The 23,188-nt window shown below is 38.2% G+C and overlaps 1 protein-coding gene across 5 annotated transcripts; it reads right to left on the reverse strand.

Moving 5' to 3' along the window:
- Positions 1-735: 735 nt before the first annotated feature.
- Positions 736-21,081, reverse strand: LOC107752131 (protein FAM214B-like). 5 transcript variants are annotated; one of them, XM_016567996.1, is made up of 12 exons: positions 20,740-21,081; positions 14,370-14,524; positions 9,325-9,503; positions 8,652-8,829; positions 6,527-7,826; positions 5,562-5,618; positions 4,728-4,786; positions 4,549-4,648; positions 3,669-3,827; positions 3,440-3,508; positions 3,072-3,271; positions 736-1,595 (listed from the first exon to the last, which is right to left on the reverse strand). In XM_016567996.1, the coding sequence occupies exons 5-12, from the start codon at positions 7,610-7,612 to the stop codon at positions 1,442-1,444; spliced, it is 1,884 nt and encodes a 627-aa protein (XP_016423482.1). In that variant the 5' UTR covers positions 7,613-7,826; positions 8,652-8,829; positions 9,325-9,503; positions 14,370-14,524; positions 20,740-21,081; the 3' UTR covers positions 736-1,441. The 5 variants fall into 5 exon arrangements, with proteins under 5 accessions (XP_016423482.1, XP_016423483.1, XP_016423485.1 ...); XM_016567997.1 differs by having other exon boundaries at positions 8,648-8,829; XM_016567999.1 differs by lacking the exon at positions 20,740-21,081 and adding an exon at positions 19,984-20,164.
- Between the last annotated feature and the right edge of the window lie 2,107 nt (positions 21,082-23,188).

A 23,188-nucleotide genomic window follows, 5' to 3' on the forward strand; every position in this document is an offset into this window, starting at 1 on the left:
AACCGGTGCATTAACCTCAGCAAAGAATGGCAGAGATGAAATCTAGGTCTGTTCTTTTTATTATCCTAAAATATTTTCTAGTATCTCAACAGCAAATCAGTACAGTGACAGTATCACAATAATACGACCCCTGCTAACTATAGCACCATTTGTGCAAAGCTCAAATACTCGGGTAAATCTGATTTCATGCTGTTGAATCATATTGCCTGATGCCAATCATCTTTAAATAACTCAGTGGGGGGAAAGTGACATTTTAAGGTGTACACTATTTTGAAGACAGTCTGAGATTTTATTGCTGTTCCGATCAGCAGATTTCCTTCATGCCAAAGCCCAAAAAGCTAGATTGTGTCCGCCAATTTCTTAGGGGGCTGTGGTTGAGCCCTCATGGCATGAAACACTATAGAGGTGTTTTTATTTAATCTACACAAGCTTGTTTTTAATATGTTGTAAGTGAATGTATTTTATTGATCATACACAAAACATACAGGAGCAAACCTTGGCATTGCTTCTCAAGTATCCCTTGGCAAATTACGGTCAAACACTTGTTTTACCCGCAAGTCGCAGAGTTTAAACAGTTTTTAAAATATACATAAACAAAATTTTCTGATTTTAAATACCCCAAATTCCCTTCCGTTCCCTCCATCACTCACGTGGCAATCTTTTCCCTCCATCCTAACAGAAAGGGCACCTACTACCTCCACAAAAATTAAATCACTCTAGTTGTGCAGCATATTGCTTTTTTTAAGACATTTGCGAACATAAATACTACAGTTTGTTTTCTGCTCTGATGTCGGACTGTTCAGAAGAAGAAGTTGGAACAGCAATGTCCTCCAAACTGCCCGTCCAAAATAATGAGCTATTCTCCTCTTTACGACCCACACTTTACGAACACAATGCCGATACTGAATGGATGTCCTTTCAGTCCTCTGTTCCACTGGTCTCTTTCTTTCTAGAACTTTCTTATCCCCTCCAATAGGCAAGTTACAGGTAGTGTCCATTCTTGAAACTCCAATCTGGTCCTCAGAAGTCTCTTTTTCCATTTGTTGGTCTCATTCAACACCTCTTTGTACATCCACTCAGTCCTCTTTGATCGAGGAAGTCCGTATCTACTGATGGTCACCAACATTTTAGAATAGAGCGGGTTGGTGGGCATGGTTACAACTGGTCCACAATGGGCAGGTGCAGGCAGAGTGAAGGGCAAAGCTTAACTGTTTAACGGCACTAGAGGAAAACTCAATCAAGTCACAAGGCATGCATGTTACACACTCAGTTCTAGAGCTGGCCCTTAAGAGGTTGTGATATCTGTGTGTATGTACATACATCTGTCTGCGTATGCATGTATGAGTGCAAGTGTGTCTGTGTTCAAGTGTATAGGGGTCTCTTATCTTGCGATCTTTATTAATGCAGTCCTTCTGCCCCACTGCTGCAGGGCATCCCGATCTCACACTCTGGGGGAGTATTTGGGGTTTCTTGGCACCTCGGTGAAAGATTTCAGCTCGTAAGGAATCCCAGCGTCTACCTCGATGGACTTGCGGGAGAATAGCAGCCGGATATCATTGTGCAAGTAGATTTTCCCAGATTTGGAACTCTGGAATCTGAGATATGCAAACAAAGAGGAGAGGAAAAACTGGTTTATTAGGCTTCATTGCTTCCATTTTGAATATACCACTTAGAGGAGAAGTACTTTTATGCTTATATATTAAATATATATTAAACAGTTATCTAGTCTTTTAAGCTGGTTGCAAACTAGCCTAAAAATACACACTTGGAGCTATAGAATTAAAAGTTTAACTAAGAGAAAGTTAAAAGTGTGATCAATTTGCAACTATTAGAGGTAGTACAACAGTTTGCACCCATTATATATACACGTTCATGGTCATACTGGTGTTCAAGTGTTGCTGTCCCATTTATTTCTTCTAAATTAACAACAACAAATTGATCAAAAGTGTAACTAAAGACAAAATCAATCAAATTAATGCTGTTCTTGTGAACTTTCTGTTCATCAAAGAATCCTGAAAAATCAGTTTTCCCAAAGAAATGTTTCTTGAGCACCAATTAAGCATATTAGAATGATTTCTAAAAGATTCTGTGATACTCAAGACTGGAGTAACGGCTGCTGAAAATTCAGCTTTGCCATCAGAGGAATAAATTACATTAAAAAAAATATATTAAAGGGTTAGTTCACCCAAAAATGAAAATTCTGTCATTAATTACTCACCCTCGTGTTGTTCGAAACTCGTAAGACCTCCGTTCATCTTCGGAACACAATTTAAGATATTTTTGATGAAATCTGACGTCATCACGCCGGATCTGGGTCAGCGCCGCCACTATCTTGCGTCATGATACTGTCATGAACGCGCGTCCACAAGTGACGCAGTAGAGACGAAAATGTGGAATAAAGTCGTTATTTTTGTTTTCTTTGCGCAAAAAAGTATTCTCGTAGCTTCGTAACTTTACAGTTGAACCACTGATGTCACACGGACTACTTTGTCGATCATCTTGGTACTTTTCTGGACCTTGAACGTGGTAGTTACCTTGCTGTCTATGGGAGGGTCAGAGAGCCCTCAGATTTCATCAAAAATATCTTAAATTGTGTTCCGAAGATGAACGAAGGTCTTACGGGTTTGGAACAACACGAGGGTGAGTAATTAATGACAGAATTTTCATTTTTGGGTGACCTAACCCTTTAAAATAGAAAACTCTTATTTTAAACAGCAATAATGTTTCACAATATTACTTTTTATTGTTTATACTATATTTTTGATCAAATAATTTCAACTTTGGTAAGCATAAGAGGCTTCTTCTTCAAAAAAAAAAATCTTATGGACCCCAACATTTTGTAGAACAGATGTTGTACTTTTCATTTTTGGGTGAACTAACCCTTTAAAATAGAAAACTCTTATTTTAAACAGCAATAATGTTTCACGATATTACTTTTTACTGTTTATACTATATTTTTGATCAAATAATTTCAACTTTGGTAAGCATAAGAGGCTTCTTCTTCAAAAAAAAAAATCTTATGGACCCCAACATTTTGTAGAACAGATGTTGTACATTTTGTAAAAGTTTACCTGAGGTGTATCAAGTAGCAGAGAATCTTCTTCCTGTCAGACAGTGAGCCCTCCTGCCCCTCCCCTGACCCCCCCGCCTCATCCACAGGCACCAGGAAGATACGATGGCGCAAGAAGGTCATGTGATTGACGGGCATGTCCCCAAAATTATATGTCACCAAAAACATTTTAACCACAGTCTTATTGGGGTTAAATAAGGTCTGCAAAAAAAACAAAAACACAATCAAATGAATAAAAAAACAAAAAAAAAAGACAAAAACATAGGATTTAAAAAAAGTTATAACATTTAGAAAATATATAGTACAAAGTAATCAAAATAAATATCAATTGAAAAAAAAAATATGGAAAGAAATAGAAAGAGATCCCACCACTTGAATGGTCCCTGCTTTGGGTACGCTGTATCCTTTTTTTCCAAGTGGTTCTAGCAAGATCACCCCCTAAACATTGCAAAGAAATATAACTGTTAATATGCATTTTACAATAGAGAATTTACATGTCAAGGAAGGTAAAAAAAAAGAAAAGAAGGAAATCTCAACAAATTTAGAAAAAGACTAAACAAGTACTGAGAAAGAAAACACAGAGGCAGAAAGTATATACCAGGAAGGGAGAAGGGGCGCTGTGCTCTGAGGTGTCATAATAAGTCACTTGCACAGGTAAGGTGGCATGCTGCGGGCAATAGGAGCCGCTAGCCCCGATCTCTGCTGTGAAGCCCTCTATCCGCCCAGATGGAGTAAAACGGCCCTTCAGAATCGACTCCTGCAGACAGATGCACACAACAACCAATCAGAAATGCATCAAAACATTAGTCACTGACTGTAGATTAAGGCTGGAATAAACTTTTAATACAACTTTTAAAATATGAATTTTTTTTAAAAACTAGTCTTCATACAACTGCAGACTTCATATATTGTTACAGAGGAAAAACTGGGCATCATAAGTGGGTTAAGACATGCAATTTTTTAAGTATCAGTAACCTGACAACCAAACCTTTGTAAATCACCTTGCATGATTTCTTTAAATATGCATTCCCATAAATGTTGCATCTGGAAGGGAAATTCCCACAAATGTGTATGCCACGCCTTTTCATCGCTAAAGTTTCACTGCGTTTCTTAAGTAAATCCTGACAGTAGGGTTTGCACTGGCGCAAACTGTTAGTAAATCTGGCCCATAGATAAAAGCTAAATAAATAAAAACTACAGTCTGTGCCCACAATTCACTACGAGATTTTCTGACTGCTCAAAATCTGCAGACTTCCTCTGACTTTCAGCAAATAGCATGGATTCCTCCAGACTGCGAATTAGGGCTCAAGTTGTGAAATCTATTCCAGCTTTCAGTCTTTTAGCCTCTTTTTTACTTTGCATACCATGGTTTTATTGGCTTCAATGACAAACAGTATGCAAATGTATATAAAACAGGCGCTGTGTGTTAATCTATCTTAATTTAGTATTTTATTTCATCATGGCTTAGACTTCTGTACCTCAAAGTTGCCAAGAAGAGGTCTGCTAATGGAGGATAAAGAGGAGATTGAACTACAGGAGCGACTGGTGTCTGTTCGGCGTCCACTGCGTAACTGTCGACTATTAAAACAAGAAAAGTAATAAACACACATTCTTATATATTAATACAACATAATTTGAAGAAAAAAAGATGACTTACGATTTGAGTCGACTCCCCACTTTGAGCCTTCTCCCTGATCGTGAACAGTCTGTAGCAGTCTGAAAAATTAAGTTTTAAAAAGATGTTACAGCTAATACTATGTTTTATTCCAATAGTCTTTTGGAAGAAAAAAGACTTACGTCAGTAAATAGCTTCGAAATAAAGTTAAGGTTCATTTCATGATCATGTAAAACCAGGCTGCTGATAAATGTTAAAAGTAGATTTTAATCGACTTAATGGAAATGACAATAAGTCAAATACAAGCGTTTGAATGATTGGGAAAAATCATTCAAAAAATGCAAAGAAGGCCCATTATGACATCAGAGTTAGAATGCGGAACAATTTGAAGTCAATTTCAAATTTTCAAACTTCAGTTGAGATTAAGAAGTACTTACAGATGAAGATGTGGCTGCAATATCACACATCTCACAGTAGTCCATAGTATCATTCTGATAAGTTATTAAATATCAGCTAGACTTAACTATAGAATGGGTTTCAAACTTGTACATTTTCAGCTAGTTTGAACCTTTATTTCAGTCTATTCATCTCTTTGTTTCTCTATTCTAAACCTATATTTGCTCTTTCCTCTTCGTTGGCCTGTTTCTATGATAATTTCTCTGTCCTTCACTTTCTCTTTTATTCTTCCCTTCTTGGGCTTTCTTCAAGTCCTGAGCTCAGCCTTTGAGCACTGATACAACAGCGTGATGAAAGTGACAGCATATGAGCCACTGTAGTCCGTGTAACCCCTCTCACCCCAAATTCCCTCATTCTGGAACTGAATTTGGCCAGAACCTGTGTGTGTGCATTTGTTAGGTCAGGTGAGGCAGGTCTCACCTCTTGAACAATGGCTCTGTCAATGGGCTTTGTTCTGGAGTCCCACTGCTTATTGTGCTGCAACGGAAAAATTAAGCATGCATATTCTAAAAATCTCTCACTCCCAATGTCTTTTTTCATTCTGACTATTCACCCGACCTTTAATGATGACTCTGTCAGTAATGGGAGATTATCTCCACCCCCTTCACACTTAAACATTACCAAAAAAAAAAAAAAAAAAGGCTTCTTCTTAAAATAATCAGCACCTTCCCATTTCCACTTGTAATGTGGAAAAATCTAGCATGTTTTTACCCGTGAATTAAGGCCCTTTCACATGACTCACATTCAATGCATCTCTCACATGCCGCTTTGATCTTTATGTGAAACGCATTGCAAAAGAGAATTTCTAATGCGTATTAAAATAATACAAATGTGCATAATATAATTTCACTCTCTAAAAACATTGTTTTCCATCTTGTTGAGTTGAAGACTTTGAGAGTTGCATTACCAGACCCCCTCCCCCAGGGGGAGTCTTCAAGGTTAGCTCAAAAATGCATTATGTGGCAGGATCCCAAATGGGAGACCAGAGGCTGTTTTGTTTGAAGTCAATGGAGGAGAGGCCACAGTATGGTGAATGAAAAGTAAATTAGAGTGCTTTGCAGAATGACCTTCAATATGTCTGCCGCACGATAAATATCCTTACTGTACCCGAAACTTTTGAACAGAAGTTTAAATATGAAGTCTGCTATGAAAAAAAAAAAAAAGCAAATAGGATTCGTTTATGGCACCACAATTTAGTTTTATGCTTGCTGCCAGTGGTACTCACTCCTAATTCGCTCATTGTAAGGGTATTTATATAACTGGTTCATGGGGTGCACATGATCCAGGCTGGCTGTTAAAATGTTAGTTTGTACAGTATCTCTAGCTGCATTGTTAAGTCATGTGAAAGGGCCTTCGGTTTCATTTCTACTTTCTTTGCGTTTCACCTTGGTGTGCTCTCTTGCTGAGGGCAGTAGATGGTTCCAGAAGGGTGCACCCTTGGCATCAGTGCTGCGACAGGATGCTAATCCGAGCCCCGGTGCCAACAGTGCCAGCCGACTGCGTTTTGATGTAGATGGACCCTCATCCTCTGAGCAGGACTCTCCTGTATCACTGGAGGAGAGAAGTCTTTTCTTCACTGGACAGGAACTGGATGATCCTGATACCAGGCCATTTGCTTCTACTGGTGTTTTCTCAAGAGAGCTCAGTCTGTTAGAGGAGGAGGTCTTCGTCTCTGCCGGTGGAGGAGAAGATTCAAAAGTCGTCCCCCATTCGATAGCTTCAGCTGGTGTTGAAAACGGGACAGGCGCCCAACTGCTCTCTGTGGCGCACAACAAGCCCTTGACATCAACAGAGTTATGGCCTTCGTCCCTTGGCTCATCGCTGGAGCCAGCCGGGATGTTTCCTGCTGTGGAGGCCTCGGTTCTGGGAGTAAGGGTGGGAGGACTTCCCTCACAGTGGCCCCTGGTGGAGTGAGGGCCCTGTGGTTCCACCATAGGGGGAGATTTTGGAGATTTTGGAGACAGCGGGGCGAAGGCATCCGGGACGGGCCTGTCGTGGTTGTGCTGGGCTGGCCGACGACCAGGAATCAGTGGATGCGAAGGGGAAAGGGGAGGCGACCTAGGGATTTCTGAGTCTCTGTGCTCAAGGAGCGAATTGGAAAAAAGTGGTTCCACCCCAGAGCCACACAACACCTCCCCATCGGACTCATCATCGTCGTCATCCTCATCCTGTTGGAAAAGACGCTTATGGGCGACAGGAACCGGCATCCCCTTCAGGCTACGTTTCATACCTACTCGGACAGGCCGAAGAGTCTCTTGACTTTCCCCGAAACCACCTCTTTGGGAGAGGATGGATAGCTGGTAGACCTTCTGTAGCCTGATCTCTTCTTCACCAAATGGTCTGGGAACGGCTCGCCGTACTTCAGATTCAGGGCTCTCGCTCCGAGTGCTAGGCAGAGGTAGATCCCCGTCCTGGGCTGGAAGCTCAACGGCTGGCTCTTTACGAGCCAGTTCCACGTGGATGTGACGCATAGTGACTTTGTTTGTGCTGGGTGATTGTTTCAGGGGAAGTTGTGCAGTGTTAAATAATAAAGACACTAGCTCCAGAGAGTTCTAGGATGTCTGAACAAGTGCAACAAGGCTGTGGAAGTGAAAGTAAGCTTCCCGTCTCATAGATGAAAGGCTTTAGTTTCCAGGGGTCAGGTGTGGAGTTAGAACAAGCTGATTTCCACAGTGCATACAGCTTCTGAAGTAAACAAAGTATAAGCAAACTGACATGAAACGCATAATAAAGATTACACAGCAGAATAGTAACAAGGAACACTATTTCAAATGTGTATCTTTAACAATACATTTTAGACAAAATTTGCTTTATTTTGATATGGACATCAATAAAGCTCATACATAATACACATATGATGAAATACAATAAACATCATGTAAACATATGACCGCTTATATCAGTATGCAAGACAAATCTCGATTTAGTAACCTCTCCAATCGATTCAGTTCAGTAAAGGATTTGTCAGGTTCAAATCGGGAACTCGTCTTTAGGAAAAGTTCATTAAAAAATGGTTCATTAATTCAGGAATCAGACTATACTATTTGCACTACATGTTTTGGTTCACTAACATTCATTCCTTATAAAATGAGACAAAATGTTTTTTATTTTGTAAAAAGAACTGGCTCATAAGAGTCATTCGGTTGGGAATCCGACTACACTGGTTTTGCAGTACATTATTGATCCGCCAAAAAGAAGAACTGGCATATATGCATCATTTGTGAATCGAACGGCACTGAAAGCATTTGTATGTTTGTTTTTGCAAGTAGCCTGCAAAGACGACTTAACAAAAACACATTCTTGCAATTATTTCCTGGCACACTGACTTTTTATCTCAATCACATTCGATTCAAATAGCAAACTCGCATTCAAAATTCAGGTAAAATATGATTTATTTTGCTGTGGCACAGACGATTCTGCACTGAGGGAGCATCACTGTTGTAAATTGGAGCAGGAAAGTGTCAGAATAAATACAGAATAAGTGTGTGCATGACCATTTTCCTAACCTACATGCCTGTTGGTGCCTGCAGCTTGGCTTCAGGTCCTTCCACATCCACCCCTGCAGCATCTGAGTTGTGTTGACCCTTGAATCCTGACCCTGACCTTAGCCCCTGAGTTTGGCCATCTCCAACACTGCCCCTCTGATGCAACAACAGCATTCCCAGATACACAGGCAGCTAACAGGGGCCTGACGAAAAAAAGAGAGAAAGAAAATGTCAGAGAGGTAATCAACCAGATTTTTTAATGTTTTTGAAAGAAGCCTCCTCACTAAGGCTGCATTTATTTGATGAAAAATACAGTAAAAACAGTAATATTGTGAAACATTACTATTTACAATGACTGTTTTTAATTAAAAATTTTTTTTTAATGTAATTAATTAATCTGGATGGCAAGTAACATTACTTGCATTATCATAATTCCTCAGAAATCATTCTAATATGCTGATTTGGGGCCCAAGAAGCATTTCTTATTATTTCTAACTATATTACACCAATATAATGTTGTAAACAGTTACATTAAACAAAAATCAAATCAATTTTATACATAAACTTGACAATTTCTGTTGCACTCAACAGACAATGTTAAATTTAACATTAGGACTATCAAACTTTGACAAAAGTTCTAGCCTGCTAAACAATCACTTGGTTACCAGTATCATAGTGCATGCTTTTAGTTGACTTACCAAGGGCAGAGCGTCAGTGAGGTGGGAGGGGCCTTGCAGAACGTGCCAATGAATAAGTAATATCCCTCCTACAGCTCCACCCAGATAAGGCCAGCGGCCAATCACGCCTCCCCTTGGCTCCTGAAAGGAGTGGACTGCTCAGCGGCTGCATCCTGAGCCAGGCATTCCAGAGACACAACCTATTGAAGAGCAATGGTGACTCAACAACAAATCGACTCGATCAAATCAGTAACCATGCCACACAGTTCAACCTGCACATGATCGGAATCAGTCGTTGTTTAAAAATCAAGTTATCTGGTAAATTGCTGTGTCAACACTGGGACTAAAGAGGTGAGATCAAACTCATTTAATAGCTTTTTAATCAAGACATCGTTCTACTGGTCAATACATAATCAACCAAGAAAATGACACTAACAGGGAACAGACACAAAGAGCAATCGTATGACTCACTACACTCATTTCATGCCATCTGATTAGGACACATGCTTGAACAGACTGTGTACTGCATAGCTCTGACTGGCTCTCTGTCTCTAGAGCTCAGGCCTGCTTGGAATCAAGACCGGCAGACAAAACAAGGAGATGCACAACAGAACCTTTGTACTGTCTTGCATCAGAGAACGAGCAGTCCTGCTCATTAAAGGACAAAAACAGGAACATACAAGCACTAACACACTAACTTGTGTAGACCGAAGTAATGGAAAAACATGAAACAAGTGAACATTATCTACTCTAGCTTAGCTAAATACATGCAAGTAGTAGTAAATGCATACTAGCTGAAAAAAATGTTTATCCTTCCTTTATAATATAAAAAATATATATATTCTGAAATCTTAAGGATGCATACATCACATCCATTGGGAGCAGAGATTGACAAATCCTCTGCATATGCCACAAAAGAGATCTGGGAATGAAATGGTGCCTGACTAAACAATTTGCATATCACTTACACTACCATTCAAAATTTTGGAGTTGGTATTATTAGTCTTTTATGCTTACCAAGGCTTAATTTGAATGATAGAAGATCCGGTACAAAAAAAATAAAAATAATTCTGTGAAGTATTAATACAATTTAAAATCACAGTTGTGTCGCTTAATATTTTTGTGGAAATCCATGCTACATTTCTTTCAGGATTCTTTGATTAATTCGAAGTTCAAAATAACAGCATTTATTTGAAAACTATACATCTTCTGCAACATGTCATGCAAAATGTCTACGGTCACTTTTGATCCATTTAATTCCATAAGTATTCATTTCTTTAAAATATCTTACTGATCTCAAGGTTTTGTGCCACATCTTGCAATGCAGTAAGCACAATCTAATTAATGTCAAGTATGCCAGTCTGATGGTTATAAATGCATAAAATATGACAGAATGTTGAGGATCTGGCCTTTCTATGCGATGCATTTGCATTATACTGCTTGAATGAAGTATTCAGTGGCCTCTCAAGGAAGGAGCTTATACTCGAAGAAATGTCTGTAAAAATAGGGCACAATGTATGGTGTTAATATGAAGGACTTTTCCGTATTGAAGGAATTTTCTTTATTGATTTTTCACAGGTGTTTTACCAATATTTTGAATCTCAGTATGGACCAGACCATCTTCAATCAGATGGAAAGAGACAAAGAGACAGAAATTTACACTCTATGAGACTGTTGTGCCACCATCAAGACTTAAAGGTACACAGAAGACTTGAGGTTGAGAGTACTGTTAGGCATTGCTATGACAAACAGCAAACGGGGAAGACCTCACACTGACATAAGATCTGAAGATCTCAGTCAAAGGGTCCAGAAGTACTTAGAGAAGACCTAAAAACACCATCTGTAACCCAACAGCATTCCAGGGCCTGATACACAACCAGACTGATACAAAACATCAATTCTATTTTCATCCATTTCTAGACACTACTGTTCAAAAGTCCGCAATTCTTATTTTTTCAAATAAATGTATACTTTTATTTAGCAAGGATGCATTCAACTGATCAAAATTGACTGTAACGACTTTTACATTATTACAAAAGAAATACATTTCAAATAAATGCTGTTCTTTTAGACTTCCTATTTATCAAACAATCCTTTTTGAAGTGAAGTGTATATAGAAGCGCAAGTTTTCTGTGAAGTTTTTTTTTTTTTATATTAGTTTGCCAAGCATGTGAGGGTCTATTACACATGATGTAAGACCCTCATAGCATTACCGTGAATCTTTCAAACTCAGCATGAATAGTTCACTGCTGTGTGTGTGTGCACTTTGGATGGGATAAATGCAGAGCACTAATTCCGAGTATGGGTCACCATAATTGGCCACATGTCACGTCACTTTCACTTTTTTTTCACTTTCATAAACGTAATGCACTTCTCAGCTGTGCAATTTTTCTGAAACATACTCATTTTACCAGTCATTAGTATTTATTGCTGTCAGAGACTGCATGATTTCATTATCAGCTTAGTCCTATTCCTGAAATCTCTTCATATGGTTGTTTCACACAGTCTACAAATCTTCATATTTTATTACCGTTGAATTGCAATGAATTGTTGTCTAGCTTACATTATCAAATCGAGGACACACTGAGAGTTCAGTTTATCCACTCTGTCTGTAAAAAAAAAAAGCAAGAATATTCATCCCCACCCCCAGAGAATTCAATACGGAGCAGAAGAAAATAGATGGGGAAACCAAACATCCAAGACTAGCATGAACATCTGTCAGCTGTATGATGTTTTTCTGGGTACTAGGTGTTATTTAGGAGAAAGAAGTCAGTCAAGAATTAGTCAAGCCAGTTTCATTTGTATAGTGAATAATACAGCCAGTTTCCAAGCAGCTTTACATAATATGGTGTCTTTACACCCCAATGAGCAACTGAGCCATGGAAAACTCCCTAAGATGAATGAGTAGAAAATTAAGGGGATATGAAAAACACATTTATTTTTTATGATCACACAGCAATGGATGGCATTTGTGCTCGTCTTTAGTAATTGGAATTCTTGAATGCATAGCTGTGCATCTGATAATTATGAAGTGAAGGAAGTGGATCAAAGCAAAAATAATTCATTCCACACATTACGGTTCCTCAATTCAGGATCACAATAACATAGATGAAAGATTGAAGGGCTCAAGGAGCCAAACAATCAAAAATTACACTGGAGCTTCAGTTAAGCATTGTTTGTTTCCATGGTTGACCACTGAGCCCAAACAACATTCTGGTAAAACTAGCTAAACCCAAGCTTTATTAAAGAGGCATTCTCCCTATAGAGCTTGTTTATCATAGCTATACAGCCAATAACTTTTTATGTGTTTGTTTGTTTTTACTATGGACTATCTGGATGCCAAAAACTCCCCCCCCAAAAAAAAGAGCATTAAGCCACTTCCTTCTTTGGCTTTAATGGAAACATGAAAATATTCTCAAACAAACAATACTTGATTCAAGCAAGCTAAAATATGCCACACTTATACCCAACAGGTGTTGTTACTCAAACAATAAAGAAAGACAATTCATTCATTTTCACTATGAATGTGAGAGAGTGAGTCAGTGAGAAAGAACATCTCATGGGCATGAGTGCAGACCTCTACAGTGATGATGTGTGCAGCCCTTGAGGTTTTTGCAAAACACTTGGCTTTTACATCTGAGGAAGTCACAAAATGTCTTTACAAACTACAGCAGCATCAAAGACTAAACACTCACAAGCTCACCTCTGACTAAGCTTATCTCTCCGCAACTAAAAGCCTGCCAGTTTGTAAAACCAAGGGCTCACAGCTATATAGCCAATAACTTTTTATGAGTTTGTTTGTTTTTACTATGGACATATTTTTGGATTATCTGGATGCCAAAAACTCCCAAAAACAAAAGAGCATTAAGCCACTTCCTTCTTTGGCTTTAATGGAAACATGAAAATATTCTCAAACAAACAATACTTGATTCAAGCAAGCTAAAATATGCCACACTTATACCCAACAGGTGTTGTTACTCAAACAATAAAGAAAGACAATTCATTCATTTTCACTATGAATGTGAGAGAGTGAGTCAGTGAGAAAGAACATCTCATGGGCATGAGTGCAGACCTCTACAGTGATGATGTGTGCAGCCCTTGAGGTTTTTGCAAAACACTTGGCTTTTACATCTGAGGAAGTCACAAAATGTCTTTACAAACTACAGCAGCATCAAAGACTAAACACTCACAAGCTCACCTCTGACTAAGCTTATCTCTCCGCAACTAAAAGCCTGCCAGTTTGTAAAACCAAGGGCTGAAATATTATCTCTACATGTGGCAAGGGTCATGATGTCATTGATTCATTTGTGCATTGACAGATATGATAAGAGAGAGAGAGAGAGAGAAAGAAAGAGAAAAAACAGCTGTCTCACTCTTTTTTCTAAGTTCTCTTTGAAGCTACTTCCTTTTCCACTTCCAACCACCAATGTCCATAAATGGGTGGTTGATAAATGACATACATGAAAATAAAGATATTAGGTTAAAATCACCATTGTATATACTGTTATATATACTGCTATTCACCATTTGCACCAATGTTCCTTGTAGTCAATTCAATTGTATCAATTCATATAAGGACATAAAAACTTTATATAAGAGTTATAAGAAATAACACATATATGTTGTTTAAAAAAAAAGTATAATGTCACACTATCCATTAACACACAGATCAAAATTTTAGGTTAAAATCTACATGAATACATAAGGGGCTGACACTGATGTGTCAAAAGACTGATAAAAATGTCAAACGTAATCGAAATTGTAGGTTAACACTTTAGGTCTAAGCATACAATTGGGGTGTTTTAACTGCTTTTTTCACTATTTAAAACAGACTGTGGCTAGTTTGCGGTTCATTTAAATAGCCTGTGCTGTAACAAATGTACAACTATTCAAAATGTAGCCTGTCATTTAATACAAGGTCATAAAATTGCATGTACAATGCTTACACAACATGTCTGCAATAGTTTTAGTTGAAGTATGCCATGTCACACTGCTCTCATTGCTAGACATTTCACGTCAACAATCCATAAACACATTACAAAATTCACATTAGCCTCCTGACTCACCTCTCTAAGAACTCCTGCCCTTTCCTCCTCCTCCGTTTCTCCGTCCTCTCTGTCGGAGCTCTGGAGTCGTGCTTGTTGTTGCTTCAAGACTGTGAGGAGTTGAAAGGTTACTTGCATGGAATGAGGGAGTGCTGGCCTTTCTTTCTGTTCCTCCCCTGAGAGGAGTGAGACAGAGAGAGAGAGAGAAACATACAAAACTTAAGTCCAATCAAGGTTTCTTGTTCAAGCAGTCTGTAAAAACACATCACGCTGTTTATGCTCTCTGTGCACTGCTATTCTGGTATGCCCAACTGTGAATCTCTCTTTCCACCCTCCCGAACTCACCCCCCCTCCCCCTTTCAATAACTCACACACAAAACCTCTCTCAGGCTCCTTTTGGCACATGCATATAAACTCTGTAACCCCCTCTACTTCTGGCTTCTAACTCCCCCCCACCACCATCACCATCTCACACACATCTTTCCCCCCTCAAATAACTTCAACACAATGAAAGCAGCTTTGGTATACCGCCTTTAGTCCCCCCTCCCTTCTTGTGCTCTCTCTTTCTTGCTAAATTTCTCACCACTTGTGTCTCTCTCTCTTCTGTGCTTTGCCTTTCAGCCTACTTCCTCTCAGCTGGTTACTGAAGGCAGGCGTGCTTGCTTGCTTGCTCAGTCAGCACACAACTCATGTAAGAGTGGGGCCGGCTGTGCTGTCATCTGATTGGCCGGGGGGAGGGGGATCAGATGCCACAGCGATCGTCCTGATAGGTGTGAAGGTAAAGGGAAACCTCAAAAGTCCCGCCCACCTGTTCTGCTTGTTTTGCAAAGTGTATTCCTTCAAAGAGCTTCAGTGAGTAATTGTGTGCATTAGTGCCAGCTTGTGTATATATATAGTAATATATATGTATATATATATATAGTTTGACTAATAGAGGCATTCCAGAGCAACCCAAACGTGTTACTTTGGAGGCAAATATGCCATTGAACAGATTCACATTAGTTTTAGTGATAACTTTTAAAAGTTTGGAGTCAGGAAATTGTATTTGTTTTAAAGAAACTAATAATTTTAGACAGAAAGGATGTGTTAAATTGATCAAAAGTGACAGTAAATACATTTATAATATTACAAAAGATTTCTATTTCAAATAAATGCTATAGTCTTTTGAACTTTCTATTCATCAAAGAATCCTAATATTAAAAGTATCATGGTTTCCACAAAAATATCAAACAGCACAACCGTTTCAGACATTGATAATACTGAGAACTGTTTCTTGAGCAGCAAATCAGCATATGAGAATGATTTGACAATGAAGACTTTAGTAATGGCTGGTAAAAATTCAACTTTGCCATCACAGGAATAAATGATTTTTTAAAATATTTTAAATAATAATAATAAAAAAAACATTTAAAATTGTAATTATGTTTTACAATATTACTATTTTTACACTTTTTTAATAAATGGAGGCTTGATGAGCATAAGAGACTTAGTAGTGTACACAAATATAAGCATATTTCAGCGTTAATACAAATGCATGAGCATGCTCTTTAGATGCTAATATCATTTACTCAAATACATCAAAAAAAAGAAAGAAAAGGGGGGAAAAAAGAGCAAAAAAGGGAAGCGCAGCTGAGCGGATACGTCTCTGCATGAAAGTGTGTTATCTGCCCTTCCACAGAAACAGAGATTCTGATGGGTGTGAAGGGATGGGTGTGTGTGTACGTTTGTGTAAGTGTGTCCGCAGGCAATGTGCCACAGACCTCTTTCAAACGCATGCAGCATCTTCCAAATAAGGAGACGTAATTCCGCATGCACTTAAACGAAAGCATTAACACATGTAGACACAGATTAATTTCATCGCTTTAGATGTAGTGAGTGAGGTAGAGGGGGAGGTGTGGAGAGCTTCCGCTGAGAAGGTATGAGGGTTTCCTTGCACATGTGCGTGTAAACGGGGAAAGATGTTTGGAGGTGTTACATCGAGCACATGGTGAAGTTCTGATGTCTTGCATTGGTTGTGGAGTTTAGACAGGCTTAAATTGAAAACATGCCTTACAGAGACACATAAAGCTACTTCTCCTTTAAGAGCTCACGTTCCGTACCCATATAAGGAATGCTTGGGGGCGTGGCTTGAGACATGCGCCAACCCTCAACTAGCCTGTGAGAATTCAGCTATACAGAGTGAAGCAAAACAGTATATACAAATACAAAAGTGCACAAAAGAGACACAAACATGCTGCTCTAGCATAGACTTGGTGTATGATGCTGGCAAAACAAAGAAGCAGGCAACACTGCTCTCAGCTACTACTCCAAAACAAGTTTTATTCTCTTTCAAAACACTTTCCCGGCAGCTATTCTGAGCTGTAGCTGGGATCAACTGATCTATGAGGGACTGTTAAAGCTCACAGCTACATTATAACCCTTCCCTTCCTCCATGCTTGAGTGTGTGCGTCTCTCGTATCCCTTTTCAGTCAAACACTTAAACTGTCAAAGTTGACACAAACAGCTTGACTTTTACACTTTTTTTTCTGTAGAAAATCTGGTGCTCGCCCGTTTAAATTAATGGAAAGTGACAGTGAAGACATTTATACATTTATAAATGCTGTTCTTTTGCACTTTCTTTTCATCAAAGAATCCTGAGGGGGGAAAAGAAGAAAGTATCACACTTTCCATAAAAATATTAAGCGGCACGACTGTTTTTAAAATTGTTCAAAATGTTTCATGAGCACCAAATCAGCATATTAGAAGGATTTCTGAAGGATCATTTGACACTGAAGATTAGGAATGGATGCTAAAAACTCAGCTTGCCATCACAGGAATAAATGGCATTTTGAAACAGAACACAAACCAATTTTAATTTTAAATTGTACAATTTTTAGTATTTCATAATATTACTGTTTTTTTTCTGCATTCTTGATCAAACAAATGCAGCCTTGGTGAGTTTAGAATCTTAACAATATAAATGTTATCAATATATTTTAAACAAAACGTCTACATGCAAAGCACCAGTAGACTGTCCCACCAGACAGTCGCTATTATAGTCAGCGGCTCAACTTCCTGTTTTCCACTTCAATGAGCCAAGTGAGAACACACAAAAGGTGCAATCCTCTGCTCTCTGCACTGGTGATGTAAATACACAGGATGTGATTTCTGCTGGTCACACCTTCAGTTTACCTACTTTTATACTTTCTCACTGCATCATTCTCTCTTTTGATGTTGCAAAGAGCAAGAGAAATCGACTGAAAGTGCTCTAAAGAAGAGCAGAATGTTCCAAAAGAAAAAAAGTGCCTTTAGAGCAATTTCGGGCAACGGTACACCAACCTTGTACTTGCACAATCCTTGAATGATGGGTGCATATGCCAACGTATGTACTCTATAAATAGATCAATAAAACGATACTACCCAACAAAAGGCACTGAAACACTATAAAGCCTTTAATGAGGAATCAGCTATGGGAGTCTGTCGTAAATGTCGCTACAATAACAAAAACATAGCTGATGCTAGATATTAATGTTAGTCCCTCTGTAGAGATTTGCACCTGACACTGATGAATGAGGACGGTAACTAACACGCCCTTGGTAACACGCTCTCCAAGGTGGGGGTGGCAAGTGACAAATTTACTCCTCTGTAACAGAGTAAGGGCGTAATGAGAGAAAGGCAATAGATGGTGGAAGGTGGATATGAGGGCAAAGGTGAAATGAAAGATAACTGCAGGGAAAAAGGGAGCTTGGGTATGGAGGCAGAAAGATGATGAAAAGATACGTTAATGTGCGCACACACACACTACTCACACTAACCTGCAATTAGCCTAGCAAAAACCAAAGCACTATATAATATTCAGAGTATACATCTTAGGCATTGCTAAAAATAGCTGTTCTGTGACAATACAGCAGAGCTTCAGCATTTTATAGAACTATAAGAGTAAACAAGATATTCCAGCCAAGTTAAATGCAATTTGGAGTGGGAGAATAATTTATTTAAATAATTGATTTGATATATACACACCACAGCTACAGCCTATGGCAGTTATCAAACTACTGCTAATTGTGCTGGTTTAAGTGGCTAGTCGAATTTAAATAAATGATGAACAGCTTAGCAGGTTAGGACCTTGTTCTCAAGCCTGCACATGCACACATTTAGCCCTGTGATACTGATATGGGACAAGCTTCTATTATTGAAATCCTAATCTAAGCCACTATGGGAGAAATCCTAAAGATGAGCTCAGATCATGAGACGGTTAAAATGTGAGGCGGATCTTAGATAAAAATGCCCAGACAGGCGACGAGTAGAGTGGGTTTGGCTATCATGGTTAACCATTCATGGCATCTCTATGGCTATTTAAAGAAGTCAAGGAGCATTTTTCTAGAGGTGAGAGAAAATCCAACGTGTGCACAATCAAAACGTGCTGATAAGGTGTTCTAAATGGTTGCAAGAGTGTTGTTATGCAATTGCTAAAGGGGTTTTCAGCATATTTCTGCTGTTATTTTAATATTATTTATGCAGTATTTTAAAATAGCTTTTAGCTTTAGATTTCCCATCTTCATTTTAATTTTGGTTTAAGATTTTCTCATTTTCAATAGTTTTTTATTTATATAGAGCTTTATTTAACCTCTTAAGACCCGGCAAAACATTTTAGGATTTTTTTTTTTATTTTTTTCATGTCATTACATTGTTTAGAGCATTAAAAAATAAAAAATAAATAAAAATAAAAGATATTTCATTCATAAGTTATGCTACGTCCTTGGTAGAGGACATCGGGACTCAATTAAAAAAAATAAATAAATAAAAAGACATGAATGAACATGCATAGGCAAAAACAATTGATTTTTTTTTTAAATCACCAATACATTTGTAGTTTTCAGGATTTTTGTTTGACAGTTTAAAAATGAGTCAGATTTAAATGATACTTACAAAATATTATCATATTTCCATAAGAATGTCTCTAAATTAATATCAGACATATTTGAAGACCAAGGAGAGGGAGTGGTCATGGTGAAATATCCAAACATTTAGTATCTCTGAAAAGCCCTGAATGTGCTCTGTACAGGACATCCAGACTTAAAACTGTGGCATGTATAGTCTCAGAGAAATTCACTAAAATATAATGTCCTCATATGAGGATGCAGGGTCTCAGGAGGTTAATTTTTATTTAATTGTTAGTCATTTCAATATTTCAACTATAAATATGTTTAGATGCCAAGATAACATTTTTAAGTTTAAGTTTTTCATATTCAATATTTTATTTCACCTCATACGAGAACAAGGATCCAATTCAAACAGCCTAAACCTAGTAGCAGGGCCAGAACGAGAATACATTGCATTTAGGGGAGATGTTGAACTGAAACCCCTCATTCAACATTTACAGGTATCAGTTGCAGAAAGGGAGTCGCTACAGGCCTTAACGCCGCATGCTAAGCCACCTCACTCTGAACACGCATTTGCTTCCTACACCAGCTTGACATGCTTATCTTCAGATTTGCTGCAGCTATTCCTACCATGCATTTCCCTAACCCAGTGATGTAATACATACTTCTGCTGACGGCCACACAGAAAGAGGTCACACAGCAAGGGCATTAAGAAGCTGATCTGAAGCTCTTAATATTCAGGTTTCAAACTGATGAAAAAGGTCACATTCTACCTGCAGCTCTTTTGGGACATCTGAGCCCTTTGCAGAGAGAAAGAGCCCACTTTGGGTCACTGCCGGTTCTCGGTTCGGTTGCTGGACAATGGAAATCGCTCTGCAGCTCTCCATTGTGCCTTTCCATTGACGTCTTGTCTGGCATCAGTAATGAGCAGGATGGATGCCTCTTACATATTCTGCAACCTGTGTGCGCACACCCACCCACCCACCTACTGACAAAACTCGCTCAATCTTCTCATGAAATATTAGTATTATTGATAATACTTAGCCTACAAGAACAACACAATATCTTCGCAGCATTTAGGCAACAGCAGTCTATTGTGAAGCACAAAAGCAACCTTTTAAAATAAACTGGGCTACTAAAAGCCAGGCATGATTCATGGGCCCATGGCTAGGGGTGTAACATGGAAATCATGTTACATGAATCATGCACACTTCAAATCAATCACAAAGCATGCAATGAATCAAAAAGGAACAATCAAATAAAACCTAAAAGATAAAGAAAAGGAGGCACTGGGATGAGAATGCACTGATGAAAGTTGCCTTCAGTGGATGAAATGGCATGAATCAGACAAAGCAGAAACGCCCCCCTGCGCAAGAACATACAGTGTGATTGTTAAGGTATCTTGTAACTTATACCTTAAGAATCCATCTTCCATTATTATAATCTCTGAGCCTAGAGACTGATCTATATATAAATGGTGAAATGAGAGTGATCTAAAGGTGGATGGCAGCACAAAGAGAACAACTCACCCACAGCACACACATATAACGATGACAATGACAAGGGCCGCAGCAGTCAGCAAACTAACATTCCCATCATAGCTGGAGGAGGAAGAGTTTGATCCTGTTTTAGACAGCAGACAGGATCTCCAGATCTTCAGTGTAATCGACGTCAAACTATCTGCGTTGAAATGTGTACACAGTGTAACGAAGATATATCTGACCGATGAGGACACTAAATCCTGCTTTCTGAATGTCGACAAAGCTGTTCTGATTGCCTTTCGTCTCCTTTCCACGTCCTATAGGCACCTCTGCCAACGGGCCTTTGCTATTTTCTGCTTGGCTCTTGGTCCAAAGCCCTCGCCCATTAAATGATTCTGTCCCTTTAAAAACAATACTTCCGGGATTTGCTGAAAAATAACTAGGGGGAGGGACGTTCGAACAGCTGAAGGGCTGTCATTTAAGCGATTGGTCGCTTTCTCGTCTACGAACCAATAGCAGTTGTGTATTAATGCGCTATTTGAATAATAGTAATATATTTCGAAGAACAACATTCCCATTGGTTCCGTGGCAGGCAACGTCTTGTCAAGCCACGCCTCCGTACACGTGCAAGTTGTTCCTTTTACTCCGCTTTGGAGGGGAAACGTATAGAGAACGACTGGACAAAAGTAGGGTTTATGTAATAATATTTCGATTAATTGGCAAATTCATATTTTGTAGACTAATTTAAGCAACCAAAATATATTAATTGAAAATAAATACCTTTACTTACAAATCTCAAATAAACTATAATAACGCTAGAGTTCAAATAAGGCTAAGGTTTCTGTCCTGTGGAATGATTCGGAAGAAAAATATATATTTTTTAAAAGCAAACAAGCAAACAAAATTAATTTATAATCAGAGCTAAATTAGTAAAGTTTTTATACGTTTTTCCTAACAACCCTACAAAATCATATGTCCACTTTTTTATCTGTCGAAAACCATGTAACTTAAATCCATAAGAGCTGGAGACTGAATTTCTATAAATTAAATAACCAATACACTTAACAACAATATGTTTAAGTTTAAACCATATAACTAAACAACGTTTAGTGCCATTTTTTTTATAGATTATAATTTAATTTAATTTAATTTAATTTAATTTAATTTAATTTTTAATTTAATTTAAATTTAATTTAATTTTTAATTTAATTTAATTTAATTTAATTTAATTTAATTTAATTTAATAAATTTAGATTCTGCACAAACATTTGCATCTTTATATGCTTTTGATTGTGTCGCTGATGTGAAGCTTTTCCAGAGTGTTCAGGCTCACGGTTACTTTGAGTCAAATGTGAATGTAAATTCATTTTTAGACAGTATTTTTTATGAAGCAGCCACTAGATGGCGCGATTGTACCACAGAAGCATCAGGCATAAATCAAGTCCTACAGATTGCGCCACAGATTGATGTTTGAGTTTGTTACAGTTAAAATGCGATTAAATCAGTGGAAATTAAACATTACGGTTCGCGTTTGGTGTTATTTCTTTCTCTTTATTAATAATTTTAAGAAGCTGCACGTTGTTCTTGTCTCAAAGCGGCAACATTTATTATTTTACATTTACATTTAGTCATTTAGCAGACGCTTTTATCCAAAGCGACTTACAAATGAGGACAATAAAAGCAGTCAAAACTAACAAAAGAGCAACAATATATAAGTGCAATTATTTTAATTGTTTAATTATTATTTTACATTTCTGATTAAATTAAATCAAATTCAAACCTGCAGCTATTTGTTAAAAACATAGGCAGTTTGTTTTATTTTATATAAGATTATACTGATACAGATGTTGTACATAATGCGAGTTAAAGAGCGATTTACACACCTGTGCGCCTACAAAACGTTATTCGACGCATCATCTTTTAGACCCGCCTACATTCTCCGTTTATCGAAGATGATTGGTTCTTGCACATGTCACTAACGCCATGGGGACGGTTCTCCTGGCGCGTTGCAAACACGGTCGGTACTTCACTCTTATTTTTACGATGAATTTAAACAACTACGATTGTTTGTCGCAACTTCAAATATCATCTCGAAAGTGGAGGAAATAAAGTGGCAAATGCCACAGGAGGTGATAAAGTCATAATTGTGCTGTGCTGGAATAAAATCTCTGCAATGTCGCTACTGTGCGTGCGAGGTAAGTGTTTGGGACCTTTAAATATGTATCCGTTTTCTTGTTATTGCATTGTCTTCTTTTTTATTGTATACCTGTGTATATATATATCCTTCTGTTTTGAAATGGCGTGTAGTTGCTAAACTTGAAGTGCATCGGTTAAAGCAACAGGTTATGATGTTAAGTTATAATTCAAGAAAAGGTGCAACTTTCGATAAACATGTTAGTGTAACACAGACAGTGGATTGGATGCGACTCATCTTCGCGTTAATGCGCTTAACGGGTTTTCCCGCCGCTGAGATGTTATTGCATATGCTGTGATCACC

Source organism: Sinocyclocheilus rhinocerous, unplaced genomic scaffold (assembly GCF_001515625.1).
Source record: "Sinocyclocheilus rhinocerous isolate Xijiao unplaced genomic scaffold, SAMN03320098_v1.1 scaffold1312, whole genome shotgun sequence".
NCBI lineage: Eukaryota > Metazoa > Chordata > Actinopteri > Cypriniformes > Cyprinidae > Sinocyclocheilus > Sinocyclocheilus rhinocerous.

Coding starts and splice junctions, on each gene's coding strand:
- LOC107752131 (XM_016567996.1), bottom strand. CDS start 7,612: ATGCGTCACATCCACGTGGAACTGGCTCGTAAAGAGCCAGCCGTTGAG. Junction 5,619..6,526: donor CAGCAAGAGAGCACACCAAG/GTGAAACGCAAA, acceptor TTTCCGTTGCAG/CACAATAAGCAGTGGGACTC. Junction 3,509..3,668: donor GCGCCCCTTCTCCCTTCCTG/GTATATACTTTC, acceptor TGCAATGTTTAG/GGGGTGATCTTGCTAGAACC.